We start from the raw sequence: 17177 nt of genomic DNA on the forward strand, positions 1-17177 counted from the left end.
GTAATTTATTAGGCCCTATCTTAAATAACATTTTATTCCTTGTTCATACGTTTCTCCCCCCACTGATTCCATGGATGTTCACCATTACTGAGTATTTGGCTTGGTGAGTTCCTCAATCATAACCACACACCAACAATATAAAATGAAAATACATTTTTGAAACAGATAATCCACCTCCACCCAAGAATAACTATGCTGACAGTTGTGGAGGATAGAAATGTATTTATCTGTAAGTTAGTCTTCTTGTTCAGAACATGGATTGTGTATTAGATAATGGATGGACTTTGAAAGCTCTTAAACAATACTGTCCCCTGTTGGCGATGTCTGCTGAGCTGAATGAACTTAATATTAGAAAACGCAGTATAAAACAACACACAAATTGGACTTAATAAAAGAAGCAAAACAGCTACTTTCTTTAAAGTATCTTATTTAATATTAAATACATGACTCTCTATAAACAAAACATTTATCCACATATAAAAGCATGTATCACTATTTACACTCAACCCTCAAATAGAGACCTATCATACAAACAAGCAAAATCCTGTAACTATTCAAAAACATTCCTTTCTGTACTCTGATTTTAACAGTGATTGTCGCGCATTTCCTTAACATTGGTAACAGCTGTGGGGACGCCCGACAGCTGAGGGACTGACAGCTTCATTAGAAATGTCAACACAAGGAAAACTCACCATTTAACCTTATTGCTTAGCTCATCTGAATATTAACACCTGCAACTGCACAAATAACCATATTACCATTTTGTCGAATAGAGAATCTTAAACTGCAACATCCATTGGATCTGGTTTTAACATGTGAGCCAAACCTGCCACATCTACGTAGAGTTACATGAAACACTTGATTATCTCAGAATTTTGGTTTAAAATGTGATGCACTGACATTCAATATTCCTGAAATAAATGGTATGACAAACGTTGACATTGGAGTTGCCTTTAGAGTAAAGTCAATTATTGTGTAGGACATGAAATGTCTGTGCAACATGTACCTAAACCAGAAGCCTATAACTCAAAGCTTCGTTTCTAACTACAATCAGCTAGAAAACCACAAATAGCTTGGTTGCTGTTTAAGAACCTTAATTTGGCTCCATAACATGTGAGTGATGTTAAGACAAAGATGTCAAATAAATGATGGCCACCAAGCTAATTCATTCCTCCACCTTAGATTTCCTCTTGGAGGTTTTGGGTTTGGGCTTGTCTGACTCTGGATATTCTGGGGAGCCTGGAGGATCAGTGGGTGGGCTGGGGGCATTCTCCACGTCAGGTTCTGGCTCGAGGGGCATGGAGGGGCCTTTGGAAACTCCTGAAAATAACAAAAGCATAAGAGTTAATGCCACTTTAAGGTTGCTCAGAAAAGTTATTTCAGTTCCCAATAATCTACACAAATGAAACAGGTTGTGTTGGGTATCACTGAAGTTGAATCTAATCTAATATTACTGCATTTCATTAGCTCTGTACCTGTAGCCCTGCACCTGCATAATGACAAAGTTTAATCTAAAATGAACATTAATATCCGTAGCATTATTCAAAAACTTGAAATGCAATTGGCTTGTGGTATTGATGTCCGCACACCGGCCATTGACACGTCTATATCATATCCAGTAGAACAGAAACAATTTCAGATTCTGATTTAATTTGAATATTTGCTCTGGCTCCCATTCACTCCAATTAAAGCCCACACAGAGGACAAATTTAAGTATGCGTTTCTCAAGCTGGCTACAGCAAACTTGCAGGTCAGAGTTTACCTCTGTTCAACATTAATTGCGCAGATGTGCACCATTAGATCCCAATAGGGGCCAAAAGAAACACTATTATTAAATTATATAATTATTCTAATATGAACCAATACCTTGTTTCATACACTACCAGACCTAAACTGTAGCGACACGATTGCTCAGCAAAATATTTATTCATTACCCACATCAAAACCACCACCAGCACATAATTTTGTTGAACGGATGGCCACCGTTGAACGGTGGCCATACATTTAGAAAAGTTAGATACTGCATATAATTCGATTTTCCAGTTGTGACATCCCACAGCAATTTCATCACATTAAAAAGTTTTTGCAGTACCAGTTTGATGCTTTAACAGCACATTTATAACCTTAACAACAAAACTCAGCCCATGACTAAACAGTTTTGTAACACAGACGCGTGAGATGTAGGAGACTACTAAACGCCTGTTAAACAAACATGGCAGTATAAATCCAAACCAAGTTTAAGTAAGATTTCTTTAGTGTTTGACAGTGTCAAGATACAAGTCAGGTCCCTGCCTATGATAGATACATCCTAACCTGACACAAATCAAATCAAATACATACAACCTCCACTTTAAATAGCCAGGATCTCTAGCAGTGACTTCATGATAATACTGCTTAATATTGTATTAGCTGTCTAGTATATTTACAGGCTATATTTTTATATTCACAAGATGGTTATTAAACACTGGTTGCAGATAGTTAAAAAGCAGATATATCCAGATCTGTGTAATTATGTAAAATGTCTATAAATGAACATGGATGCATTGTTATGGTGTTTTTTGTAACAGCTAAGAGAAGTGGTAGAAAACACAGCCCACAGGCTTTTGTGAAGAAAAGCAATACAGTCCACTTACTTTTGAGTTGAGTAAGCTTCAACGATCATTTCAGAGTAGCCTTGAATTTATTGCCTTACCTGTGCATCATTTCTCCACACTGACTGACTCTTTTGTTGCTATGAATATATACTAGCTAGAGGTTAGCTGCTTTAAAAAAAATAAATAAATAAAAAAAAAAATATCACACAATCCATTTTGCCATAGCCCATATATTCACTCTGCTACTGTAGTGCAGGCAAGAGGCTGTGAACACACATGGAAGAGATGTTTTTAAATTGCATTAAAATGAAAAATTGGGCTTTGGTTTAATGGAGAGAGAAGAAGGCTGTGAAATGTGTCACCACCTGCAGTGACAGTTTAACACATGATTTTTTGATATTTAGAGGCAAAATAGAAAAGAAATCCTAACAACACAGATATTATTAACAAGCAATTGATTACATACATATTAATACTGCGTGTGTAATTACATATGTAAAACCAGTGGAGGACTATAAAAGTGGAAAACACTTAAAATATCAACAAAGCTTTTTAAAACATTGAAACAGATTTTTTGAAAACTTGACACATTGAAAACAGCCTTTAAAAGCACTCATCACAGTAAACTGTGTAAAGAGATTAGCACATTACAGATGTGCAATGTGGGACTTTTGAACCAGAGACACATACACGATTCATCAGCACCACCCACACAACCCACACCACATTTGATGTAAACAAGAATACCAATTACAATATTTATAACAATAACTTTCATAAAACAGATGTGAAATGGAACAATAAGGAACATGTTGCTCTCAGGAGGTGGCTAGAAGGAGCACAATGGCATCCTGGCTCTGGCTGAATCTACACCTGCCCACTGCAGAGGCACTATCCACAACCTAAATGAGTAACTAATATAATTTTGCATATTAGTATCATATTATAACATTAAATAAAGTCTTATTTTAACATTATTTTTTGTGGGTTGTTTTAATTTATTAAATCCTTGAGTTGCATGAAAAATGTTCTGCATTAGTGTTTGTTCTCTAATCTTAAGTACTAACTTGTCACCAGCCATTCATAACAATGAGTTCAACCTTTTGCGAATGTTTGCTGTAGCACATTAACCTTCTTTTAAAATCCCGCCCCATCCAGGCTGTGACTGGTCGGTTCAAAAAAGTGACATTGGCTTTATGAAAGGTTTAACATTTTTCAACAAAACAGTAGTATATAGTAGTAAATAGTGTTTACTCACACTCGTAAATCATTTGTTCATTTCATACATATATTTTTAGGTGTATATGCAAGTGAAATACTCACACTGTATAGCCCTCTTTCTACAACTCACACTGGTAGATTGTACCTGTTGGTAGCTGGATGTTCTTGTTGTAGCTTGCAGCAGAAGACATGGCTTGTCCCAGAGCCTGGTTAGTACCAAGGGGAGCACCAGGGGTTTTGGTGGTTGCTGCGGAGTTTGTTTTTGATTTGGAGTCCTTGCCTGGTTTAGTCCACACCAGACTCTCTGTCACCTGCAGGGCAGCTCCCATCTTCTGAGCCATGTCCATTAGCTGTTAGTGACAAGTAGGCAAAGGCTTAAAAATAATTTAAATAAGGGCTTCAACCATTGACTTTGAGACATCAACATAAACAGGATCTAAAGTACCTCAGGATCAAATTCAAAGTTGTTACTGCTGTCTCGAAGTAGGTTGACTTTCCTCTCCATCTCCTGATACTGATCCAGAGCTCCCTTCTTTTCACCATGATTATAGAGGAAGATCGCAAAGTTCAGGTTGACCAGAGGATTAGATCTGTAGGAAATTGATCACAATGGAAAAAAAGAAAATATTAAATGATTAAGCTACAGATTAAATTCAGACAGAACATTTAAGGTAGAAGGTGAAAAAGAGACTCACTCGTCCATTGTCACAGCTTGTTCATACGCTCTGGTGGCATTCTCTACATCCTCCAAGTTGGTCAGAGCCACTGTTAAGAATGAGTACAGTGAAATATTGTCAAATGTAGGAGGAACAACTGTTCAGCATGGCACTTTAGTTATGAATGTCAAATGATTCAGCATGTTCAGTTTGTTGTATGCGGTATGTACTTAACAAAAACTGATAAACACCCAATAATTGTTGCCACAAATCATCAATTTACTCTTTAAAGGCATAAAACCAATAACAAACTATTTGTGTCTGACTCAGTACCTGCCAGCAACATGTAGAGTTCCCCCATACGTGGGTTCAGGTTGATGGCGGCGCTGAGGAAGTGGAAGGCAGAGGCATACTGCTGCATGGTCAGGTGTACCAGACCTAGGTTGTACAACACTTTCCAGTCAAAAGGAGACAAGTAGTGGGCCCGCTTTAGGCAGCTGATGGCCTGTGGAAGAAATTAATTTGGGAAAGAGAAGTCAACAGCTGACAAGACCGTTACGCAAGTATCTTATATTGTCTGATCTAGGGCTGAACGATTTGGGGAAAAATTCTAATTGCGATGTTTCTGCCAGATATTGTGATTAGGATTCGGTTTGCGATTTTTTTATTTTTATTGAAGTCTATTTTTGATGGAAGCCGCATCAAGCAGCACAGAGCAGATGAACCAGGCCGGAAGTCAGACACAGAACGGCATAGAGAATCCATTGACGATTAGAAGTTGTACAAACTGAGTTTTCGTGGAAGAAAACAGTAATTTAAGGTTAAATGGTTTGCAGTTGATTGAAGTAACTGAACTAAAAGCAAGCATAGTTTATAGCATATTTTATTGTATAGTATACATTGAAGGCTAACTTACAAAAATGCAGCGTAAAATGCCTGAGCTGTGTTTGCTGTGTTACTATCACAAAATGATCAAAGGCCCAAAATGTAACAAAATGTACTTAAAGTACTTGTTCTGCAGTACAATGTGACTGATAATTATACAAACTTTTTACATATATAAAGTATACACATATAAAGTAACATTTTAGACTACTAATGCATTAATGTGTAAGCAGTATTTTACTTTTGTAGCTGGTCAAGGTAGAGCTTTATATACAACTTTATATTCAGAGAGTATCATCTAGACCTACTCTATGAAAAGTGCAGTGAGATTTTTTTTTTTTTTGTCATGTTTCTTTATCTGCTCTGTAAAGCGACTTTGAGTTTGTGAAAACCGCTATACAAATTCAATTTATTATTATTATAACTTCTGTCATGAATTGGCGCTATGTAAATAAAATTTTATTGAAATTGGATTGAATGCAGTTAGGTAGGCTAGTCCAGTGGTTCCCAATCTAGGGAGTGAGTCACAACTATTTTGAATCTTATTATGATTATTGTTATTGTGATAAGTGATACTAGGGGGAATGATAATTTTTACATAATTATTCTCATTTTTATTGAGATACCTATTAAAATGAATTATGGTGTGATTTTGCAAGGATCTGTCCCAAACAAAGAACTCTTAATTAATTACCATCTAAGAGGTTTAGAGAGGAAATGTCTCTTTGGTGGAAGTGCTAAAACTCTGACATCTGAAACATTTCAAGGGCCCAAAGTAGACACAAGCCCAAAGGTTTGTAAACCAATGATTTAATACAGTGGTTCTTAACCCCCCTGGAACATGGTCCCATGGGGGTCCTGAGATTGCTACTAAAGACACAAAAACTGATTAAAAAACTTAAAAATAACTAGACAGACTTTACATAGTTGTGAATGGAATCATTTTGGTTGAATACTGTAAATATTTTGCACTGTTTAATCCAGTAGGTGGCGGTAATGCCAACCGCTATAAAACGCCAAAGATGAATAAGAATTTCAAAAAGGCAACTGTTAAGCCAGCTAGTTAATGTAAGTAAGTAGTAAGTATAAAGTAGCATAAAATGGAAATACTCAAGTAAAGTACCTCAAAACTGTAACAGTAAATGTTGCCGCGGGTATTTATATACAAAATGTAAAACTAATGGTAACTGTCATATTTTAAGGAACAAATAAGAATAACTGAATAGTACTACCTTCATTGAGTCCTAAATTGACAAAGACAAGAAGTACAGTATAACAGAAATACTCACAGCTACATATTTCTTTTTTCCAAAGAAGCACATGCCAATGTTATTCCAGAGAGGAGGGCTCTCAGGCACAGCACATGCTGCCACTCGGTACTTGTTCATAGCCACATCAAAGTCACCATGGGTCTGCATCATGCTGCCTGCAGCCAGGATGGCCTGGGAATAAAAACAATGATTAGAGCGGTATTAGAGGAAGATGTTCCCTTTGAAACTGCACATGATGAAAGACGGACTGTACCACCTGACGGAGAACCTTTTATTTTGTCTGAACTACTTTAAAAGCAAGTCCAATACAATGTCCTTGGCTAGCTTAGTATCAAACTAAGTGTAAACCAAAGCAAAATGTCTGCTCAAATACTCACCTTATAATTGTTGGGGTCAAAAGTGAGGGCATTTCCAAGGTGCTCAAAAGCTTTTTGGTATTTTCCAAGCTGGTAAAAAAATGGACACAGAAAATTATACATCTACTTATTTTTAGTTGTTTCTGACACCTACAATAACTGTCACAGTTATGTGTGCTCATCACTTGTGTCCATATAATATCACCAAAAAGGTTATTTTAAAAAACCCACATACCTCTAAAAACAGCAGGCCAAGAGTAGTCAAGAGTTCAGTGTTCTCCGGAGAGAATCTGAATTAAGAATGAGACAAGTCGAATGAAAAATGTCACTTTATCTATGCCTGTAATTACATTTAATGCCTGCACTTAATCTTAAGAAAACATAGTTGATATTCATGAAATCTGCTGATTATTCAATCAGGGTTTGATTCAGCATAATTGTGGAGTATTAATTATGACCTGTGGGGAGACGATGTGGCTCAAAGAAAATTGTAGAGAAGAGGCAGATCGGCATTAAAATAAGATTCACAGTGGTACGTCTCATTAAAAGCAACACCAGTATTGGGGCACTTGATTAATTCATTTAACCCCAACAGGAGGTAGCCATAATGAGCTCTATTACAGAAAATGATGTCATTTCCTTATTTACGGCAAGGCCTAATGTTTAAATATTCAACATGTGAATAAAAGTGGAAATGAACAAAATGTAAGGGCCCCTGGTCCAAATGTGGCAAAGCTGGATCTTTGTGTAAGATTGAATGAGGACCTCTTATTTAAATGAGCTCCACAGAACGAAAGACATCAGATAAATCAAGAACCCTTTGGAAGTAAACAACCGCCTCTGAAACAGCATGTTTATTAGTGTCTCGAGGGAATGTCATCATGAAGGAAAGTGTCATGTTGAGGTTGTGTAATTATTAATAGTTATGATTCCCTTATTATTTGAGTTGAATGACATACTCATATTGTTGTTGCTTTTTAACACTGTCCACTTCTGAACTTTACTTACTCCACTGCTCTCTTGTACACTTCGATAGCCTTGTCGGTTTCTCCAGCCAGCAAATGAACCTTCCCAAGCATCATGAAAGTCTTGTCGTGTTTATTTATCTGGAGAGCTATGTTTAGATGCTCTTCAGCCTGATAGAGACAGAAGATTAAAATGATCAAATCACAGAGGAATGAGAACAATTTGTACTGTATAGTGCTGGTAAAATCAGCATACTCACATTTTTGAAGTCTTTGATGAAGAAATAGCACAACCCCAGATTATGACTGATCTCCTGGGGTGAGAAAATGTCAAATTATACTTGAGGCGTGCATGCTTAATTGAACAGGGATAGATAAAGGCTGAGCTAAATTCAATTTCCAAATAGTTCCAAAAAGTTATTTAATACACAAGCTCTGTGGAATACAAATCCTATAGTATTATTCAAAGTAGTGTAAGAGGGGACAGTTTAAATTTCCAAAACATACGTGTGAGTGATTAATGGTCTTGTCTGGCCAGTTTAATTCAATTTTTTATAGGCTTCATTGTAAAACAGCCCTGGATGAGTTTGGAAGTGCACAAAGTTGTTTTTGATAAATTGTTGCATGCTGGCCATTTCTCATTCTAAATACGAAGACATTTGTTGGGAGTACTTCATGCTATGGATTTAGAGTGAAAGATGCCAGGCCCACTAAACACTGTCCCTTATAAACTTGAAGACAAAGCAGAACTACAGTGTTTATTTTCTTTTACCCAGTCTTTCTCGTTGAGCCTTGCAGCTTCATGATAGAATTCAATAGCTGCTTTGTGCTTTCCCAGGAGAAATCTACGGGATAAACAACATTAATCCATATGAGAAATTCATCAATCTTGATCACTGCATGCTGTATAGTTATTCTTACAATCCTGCAACAGTGAAAAATAGTAACTAGGGGTGGATTAATTATAAATTCTGGCAATAACCTGGCCTGCTGTTATCACTGTATTTCTTTCCTATGTCTGTCTTATTAGTTAATGGAGAAGGTTTGATGCACCCCAGGTTTGAGGGCAGAATACTCACAGTGATCTGGCCACTTGCTTGAGATTGTCAGCACTGCTGGGATTAAGGATGGCACAGCTCTGAAACAGCTCCAGTGACTGTTGGATCTTGCCCTCAAGACGCAAGATTAGTGCTGTGGCAAGAAATAAAGACACAAAAAGAGAGAGGATCTTCATCTACATGAGAAAGTAAAAAAAAACCCACATTAAATATCAAAGGCACAACATGGGGTCCAAAGAGCTGATTTTGGAGAACTAAATGATGAATTCGGGAGCCTGGGCATGGACTACCACAGAGCTGTCATTTGATGTAACTATTAATTAACACAATACATGTTACATGTGTAAGAGAGAAAGGTTACTATAAAAGGCTCACCTTGAACATATATGGCATATTCACACATTCCATTTGTCTCCTGCAGTTGTTCTTTGATGATTGCCTACATTGACACAGAATGGGAAACATTTCTACAACTGACAACATGTATGAATAGGAATACTGCTCAAATGTATGGCTACCATGCTTGAAAAAACAAAACCTAAAGAAACAAAACATTTCAGGTGCTGAATGCTAACCACACAATTGCCCTCCCAACCAAGATTTAATAGATAAACAAGAGTATCATACCCTGTTATTACATCTGCATCATAACAGACTGAGAGTGCAAGCAGTTCTCTGACAGTCTGATATTTTCCTGACTTTGAAATATACTTTTCCCAACACAAAGTGCTCTTTCAAATGAAGCAGCCCAAATCCAGTTGTTGGTATTGTTGTTGATGGAAAATGTGAGAATAGACATCTCAGAACCACATCTGTGTCTGCATCTGCTGCCAGATGATTTTGTCAACAAGATCAAACTGAACACTTAGAGCAAATGCACAGAAATAACAGAATAATGCTTCAAATTAAATAATGCTTAATGTGGTTAAAGAAGGAATGTTGGTAAATCAGTTTGCATTCATCCATAAATTAATGTGATTGATTCTTACAGTATCTGTTGTCCACATGCAGTTTAGACCATTTGAAAAGGTTCTCCTTCAGTTCATTAAATCCCACACCTCTATACACATCATGCAGGTTAGTTATAACTCCGTATTCTGCCCTTTTATGCAGGAGACATTGGATTACCGAAGCTCATTAATCCTGTGGGTCAAAGCCTCCTTTCCAACTTAAAAAAAAAAAAAAATTCAGCAGCCCATGTTTTATTCTTTAAATGCATTACAAAGCAAACCCTGTTCTGTCACATTTAAAGATATGATTATAACCATTTGAAATGTGAAACACAGTAGAATTAAAACTGAAATAGGTTCGGTTTGATGTGAGCGATTCATCAAACTAGTTTTTATTATTTGTTTCTATCATCATTGTACTAATTGTCTGTTAAAAAACTCCCACACCATCTGTGTGTTCACATTGTGCCACTCTGCTCCAGCCAGACAACAATGTGATTTCCTGAAGATGCAGAGTCTTTATTTGTTGAGCTATGTCATGCTTCACTGTGATTGGCTCAGTTGTAAGAGCGATGGCACCAGTGAGGTGACTGGCTGACAGTGTATTTATTAATCACCAAACTCTGATCTATATTCCGCTTCACCCAGCTATTTTGCACTTTGCCCTTGTGCACATACATGAACCAAAATAGCAGGTAGCTTAGAGACGCCCAAACAGCCCGTGCGTCCAGGACCTACCACTGTCATTGTGCTGGAGCACTTAAAATAGGGCCCTAAGAATGAGGAGTGTAGCTCAATATGATCTTACAAAATAGGATCTTCTTAGAGGAAGTGAGAAGTATTCCAATATCTTACCAGTATAGGCATCTATTCAGAGTACCTACTGGTTTCATGTGGGAATACACAGGTCAATGCAGTGAATTGGGCCATAATAAAGTACAGTGTTAGACAGAACCCTGCTCATGCCAGGAATTCATTAACTTCATTACGTTTAAAGGGTTAATCACACCAACACTGAACACAGACACAGGTTAATGACAGACTAACCCAAAGGGAGACCGGAGCAACAAAGGTACTTTACCTTACAGGTATCATAGTCTTTGCGGATATAGTGCTGGTGGATTAGCCAGTTTCTTCTCTCCACAATGGGAAGTTCTGGAGCTGAGGACGAATCAATAAAATGATTAGACTAAAATTAAAACAAATCTGGAATACTTTTAAACTAACTTCCTGTTAATGTTTAGACGATGTCTTATTTAGTTGATAGCTGAATGATCAATTCTGAAAGTGGCCCCCTTATGTAGTCATTAGCAAGTCTCTGATCTCTGACACTTAACACAGATGTAACACTTAAACCTAAATCCACAGGCTAAATTTAAGTCAACTCACAGAGCAGGTTTTTACTTACAAACAGATGGCTCAGACTATTAAGAGTTATGTCTATATTAAATTCATACAGTCTTTCTTTAATTTGGCAGCTGAATAAATAATCCTGAAAGCACCCTCCCTCTGTAGTCACTAGCAAGTCTTTGATCTGACAGTTAACATAGATGTTAACACTTCAACCAAAAACCCCAGGCTAAACTATAATCAATTTACCATGCACGCTGTAAATGTCACCTTGTAAGCAAGTTTTTCGTTACAAACACTTCTTTTTTTTCCCCCAGTCTCTTTTAATGTCTACGCAGGTTGAGATATTCTCCTTGTTGCCAGGGCAACAATGTATCTCGCAAGCCAGGTGCTTGTGACAGAACAGAGAGGGTATAGAGACCAACGGAAAGAAGGAGGCTGGAGGTATGAGCAGCACAATACAAAGCCAGCTTTAGAAAAGGGTTAGGTAACCTCAAGAACCCAACCACAATGCTCCAAGTCGTCTTCCCAGTGCAGTACAACATTTCATTTCACAAGGAAGCAAACTTAATTCCAATTCCAGTGAGTTTGATTCTTGTAATCCTGTTATCTTGCACCTACTACCTTCCTCTGAGGCTAAAAATAGGATGAATGTGGAATGAAATGCTAGGATTTGAGTCTGCCACTAACATTGGGGGATATAATTAATGAACTGCCTGTGTAAAAATACAGTGTGAATTACACTAAGGCTCCCTTCTGTTTTTATCTGTCAGCACTTCAAGCAGTGCTCTGTTGATTTGCCACTAGAACTGGAGCCTCTTCCAACTACTTCAGAGAAATCCTCTCCATCGCTGAGTGTGAAACTGCATGGGCTTCACACGTTTGCCCCGTCAAGATTCGGAATGGCCCTATTTGTAGAGCCCTAATCCGCTTTCTTCATGCTGAGACAGCAATATTCTTGTCTCTGGGTTTCAGCTGTGGCCCTGTGGTGCTCCAGTCTCCACATTCACAAAGCAGGCCATATTTGGTGAGGAGAGATGGAATACATGTGTGACATGTATTCCAGCAACTACCGTATAAAAGAAGCGTAGAAAGGAGCAAGGATGAACCGCGCAGCATGACGTCTCCTAAATATAGTCCTGTGGAAAAACTTCCTCCCAAACGTGGAGGAATTTTCTCATTGTTATATTTGATCTGGCTAATGCCAAGACAGATTTGCCTTCCATGTGCTTCAACCATCTGTTAAAAGGGGATAAGAGCAGAGGAGAGGCATGCTGAGATCAAAAGACACATGGGGAGAATGTAATGAAAAATACGATGAAAATTATTTTGGAAGTTTTACCACAAAAAAATTCAAAAACCACTGGAATTAATTTAGTCTCATATTCAGCCTCAGACACATATTCTTCCCAGGGTTTTGACAGAAATAGGTGGCAATATCTTGAAAAAAGACAAAATATGGCAGATTATATAATAATGTCAACAAATTGACACTTGGTTCTATAAAACTGAAACGTGGTGTATTGAAAACAGGTGACATGGCTTCAAATAAAATATAATAACAGCTCCTTTTAGGTATTTCTTGAGGGCATGCTCAAATCTTTGCAACACCTCATGTGTTCACAAGAATGGAGTAACAGCATTGCACAAAATGTAATAAAAGACCAAAATGCACTTGTTGTGGGTAACATAATACATTTTGTGTGTGCATTATATAAGCCTAATTACATTTCATGATGGTAATTACAGAATGCATTCTGTAGCTTATGGAGACAATTAAAAGATTTATGGCTTTTTATTTGATTATTTTTTGATGGTTCACTTCTTTCTCATGAAATTACTTTGGACCAAAAACTCATCATCGAAATTTCATCATCCAATCATAGCACATGCTATATCACCAATTATATTTACACTGTATATGCTATATGTGAAAGGCGTTATGTTCATGCACTGACTGCCATTCTATTTTTAACGCAGCAGGTGCTTTCAAACATTGCGTTAATTCATTTCATATTTTTAAAGTTACTGTATGTTCGCATTTTTTTATTTGAAGTCTATTCCCATGCGTGTGTGGCATATGTTCTTAGAGCTTTATATTTCACTTTTATGCTATGCTTACCTTCTATTGTATGGTTATTCCAAATTACTCTTGTTGTTTTGTTAATGGAGTTTTTACTACTTCACGTACACAGTACTTTACACTTCTATTTCATCAACCAATTCAAATCTAAACTTTAGTTTCTGTTTTTATTACTTCATTACTCAGTCACTTTAGCTTACATTAACATACTTAGGGTTTTGATTTATCTCCTCAACTTATACAAACTACTAGGACTGCACTGTATGTTAGAAAAAAAAAAAAATCACATTGCGATTATTTTGACAGATATTACGATTTGTGATATGATTTACAAAGTGATCATTTTTGCATTACAATTTTATTTTCCCTGAAAAAACTATTAAAATCATGATGATGTGACATTTGCTGGGTCTGTACCAAACAAACATGTTTTCTTACATCTGGTAAACAAGATTTGTAGGCCGGAGCATCTCTGCAGCACTCAGTACTTTTTATTTTGTCACATATTTTACCTTTACCTACCTATCAAAAAATTGCAGCTTCTGTGATTTGGATACTGAACTTGGCCACATTGCAATTTTGATCATATTTTAATTCATTGTGCAGCCCTATTAAACTACACAACAGTAAGGGCTTGCATGGCATGTGAAAGATCAACGCATGGCAATACAATACCATACATTAAGATACCACAGCATGTTCGTAATAGCTTCCATAGGGCTTGCATCCTTAGCAGTGCTGATGATAATTACAAAACACTGTAAAATTAAACATAAACAAAAACGCTTAATCCATGAGCAACAGATTTAACTGGTTATTGGGACATTAGGCCATAATTATGATGACAAAATATCCTCAATGATAAACAAACATTTTCCACACAGAGAAATATCTGGAACATGGCTCAGCTGCATCCAGCATGCACAGCTTATTCCTTTTAGGGCTGGTGGAGAGAAGGGTGAGGGTGACCTCTGCAGGACGATTAGTTCCAACCTCACTCTATTAGTATCCTTTACCAGTTAAACACAAATTGTCCTCTATTAGTAACAAAATAATGGGTGTTATAAAAGGAATTGTAAGTGTCAACTGTCTTGTGGTACCTTTAGGTGCCCGACGTTTCTTGGCTTCCATAGAAACTGGGAGCTGAAATATATGAAATACAAACAAATAAATAACAGCATACAACCCATGCATTACATAGCTAAAGACACTGGATACTATCTATCATTGTTTCCCATGAGCAGTATGCATTATGTACGGTGGCCCTACCTAAATAGATTTGACACACTCAAAAATATTTTCTTTTCTTCCTGTTAAAAAGCTGTGTGGACATACAGGTTAAAGTTTAACTTGTTAAACAAACAATAAACTAAACTGCTCTGCACTGACTTATGTGTTCCTCCCATCCCACCTCCATACACCACAAAGAAATGTTGTAGAACCACTTATTCATGTACATGATATGATCTTGGAATTTAAAATCATTAGCAGAATCACTCTGTCCATTGTCTGTCCATAAATTTTAATTATCGTGACATACTGCACAAACTGCCTTTTTCAAAACTAATTTAGTTCAATATATAAAGATCACTGTTCACCAGTGCTCAGCAGTGTTGGAACTGATGCTGAATGTACGAGAGGAAATTTTTATACTTTTCTTCTAAGGCAAGCTTTTGCCTAAAACTTTGTTTATGATGTTCCTATAATTATAGATTTAGGATTCATTTAAAGGGTCAAATTCCTGAGAGGTATAATATAAACTATTGAGTGGGGGTATACGTCTGTAAGATGTGAGCAGACAGGCTTACACTAAGTTCCCAGTATTTTAGGTACACCTGTGCTATCAAATGTAGTCCAGTATGACAGCCCTGCAAAAACTCTTGAAGCTTTAGGCTTGGTGATTCAGCGGGATCATTTAAATTTTTGAAATGGAAAAAAAACACCCCACTGACACCAAGTCATCCCTCTACCACAAACTGTCTTTTCTTTAATTACTTGTTCCCACCATTAAAAAGTGCAGTGTCAAAGATTGAATGCTTAACAAATTAGTGACCATATGCTTTGATCAATTATTGCTTTAAAAAAAACTATTAATATTAAGGCAATCACAAAGAAAAAAGATATATCATAATATGGCTTCACTTTCAACAAGACTGCAAATTCATCATGGCAGCAGGACAGGCATCAATTAAAATATGTAACTGCAATAACATTTAAATAAATGTAATAAAATCAATGTAGAATTGTAATAAAATAAATAAATAAATAAATATAGGACAAAATAAAAAGAGCAACAGACAAAGTAGGCAACAGATCACATTCATATTTATTTAAGAAATCTTGTAGAATACTTATTTTATAGACACATGTTTTTATTGTTTATAGATTGATGTGTTATTGCATTAACAGAAATATTAGATAGTTCACATCTCATAAGCAGACTGTGTGTTTTGCTTCACATCATTTTTGACATATTTGACTCTTACAACTTGTGGATTGCTTCGAGTGCATCCACTGACGTTTTGGTACAACAGTGTATTGATATTCTCTATTTAATCAAATCCTAAACGCTACATTTTATAGCCATAACACAACTGGGATTTGTGGTAAAGACAGCTTCACTGACTGCAGAGCTGGACAGTTAACGTTATCTAACAACGTTCAGTTAAACCTATGCTAACTATGGTTGCATTATAAGGTTACCTACGCATTTCCGTTGTTGTCACCTTATAGCTGTTTCTGTTACCTTACAGAAGCTGTTTGCTGTTTAGTTTGGATGAGTGAGATTAAAGACAGGAGGCAAGTTACCATTAGCTGTAGGATAATCAACTTAGCTCCGATTTAGACTCGGTTAACGTTAGCCATGCAGCTAACATTCAAATAACGAGCGTTATAAGAGGGCTACACCTAAACCTAACGTAACATTTACTATTTAAGTGTCACACTATAATTTCACCCGCGGCATGTTTGTGAGAAAACGATAACTAGCTTTGTTTTGGACTCACCGCCGTGGTTTGCTCCTCGTCCGCCATCTTGGGATGATCAACACTAGAAGCTGTTGCCATAGATACATCAGCGGAATGCGGAGGCGTGGCTGGTTGGTTTTATGAACGTTATGAGACTGACGTTACGTACGTTACGTACCGCCTTCAACATCCTCCACCAATCAAATAGCCATATTTAGGTTTAGTTATGCTCATAAATGTAAGATAACAGATTAATATATCCTTGAATATCCCCGAGCTATTAGACTTTTAAACTCAAATTCATCCTCAGCACTGCTCCACTGTATATAGTTCATTTCTGTTACGATTTTTATGATTGCTTTTGTATTACTGTATGTTGTATGCTACATAGCAGAAGGGAGTTACAAACTTAATTTCACTTTACAGTCTGTTGTAATGTGACAAATAAACCTACCTTGTATCTGCTAATATTGCGGAAAGAGATAGAATTTGTACACAGCCAGGTGGGCCATCAGTGCAGAGAATTTAAAAACATGAAAACAAGAGCCACTTATTCACCTGTTTGTAAAACATAAAACGTAAGCATTTTCTACACTGAGATTAGACAAAGGGTCTAATTCTGACAGTAGGTGACACAATCCAACAAAACGCTATCCTACATTTTAAAACAGTATTCGGATCATTTACTTAGTAAAAGTACAAATACATGATGTAATGTAAACATACTCCATTACAAGTGGAAGTCCTGCAGTCAAAATCCTACTTGAGTAGAGGTTTTATCAGTAAAATGTATTTCAAGTATTAAAAACTACAATAAAACTC

At 36.7% G+C, this 17177-nt stretch overlaps 2 protein-coding genes across 12 annotated transcripts in view; both read right to left on the minus strand.

Moving 5' to 3' along the window:
* Positions 1 to 17177, minus strand: part of neo1a (neogenin 1a) — a 629602-nt gene that overhangs the window by 190402 nt on the left and 422023 nt on the right. The window lies entirely within an intron of this gene.
* bbs4 (Bardet-Biedl syndrome 4) lies at positions 411 to 16499 on the minus strand. Its single transcript, XM_046033351.1, has 16 exons — positions 16395 to 16499; positions 14490 to 14532; positions 11038 to 11117; positions 9382 to 9445; positions 9028 to 9139; positions 8721 to 8793; positions 8209 to 8262; positions 7992 to 8119; positions 7219 to 7273; positions 7005 to 7073; positions 6646 to 6798; positions 4805 to 4976; positions 4511 to 4580; positions 4261 to 4405; positions 3961 to 4165; positions 411 to 1320 (listed from the first exon to the last, which is right to left on the minus strand). The coding sequence occupies exons 1-16, from the start codon at positions 16452 to 16454 to the stop codon at positions 1166 to 1168; spliced, it is 1638 nt and encodes a 545-aa protein (XP_045889307.1). The 5' UTR covers positions 16455 to 16499; the 3' UTR covers positions 411 to 1165.

Source organism: Micropterus dolomieu, linkage group LG20 (assembly GCF_021292245.1).
Source record: "Micropterus dolomieu isolate WLL.071019.BEF.003 ecotype Adirondacks linkage group LG20, ASM2129224v1, whole genome shotgun sequence".
NCBI classification, from domain to species: Eukaryota; Metazoa; Chordata; class Actinopteri; order Centrarchiformes; family Centrarchidae; genus Micropterus; species Micropterus dolomieu.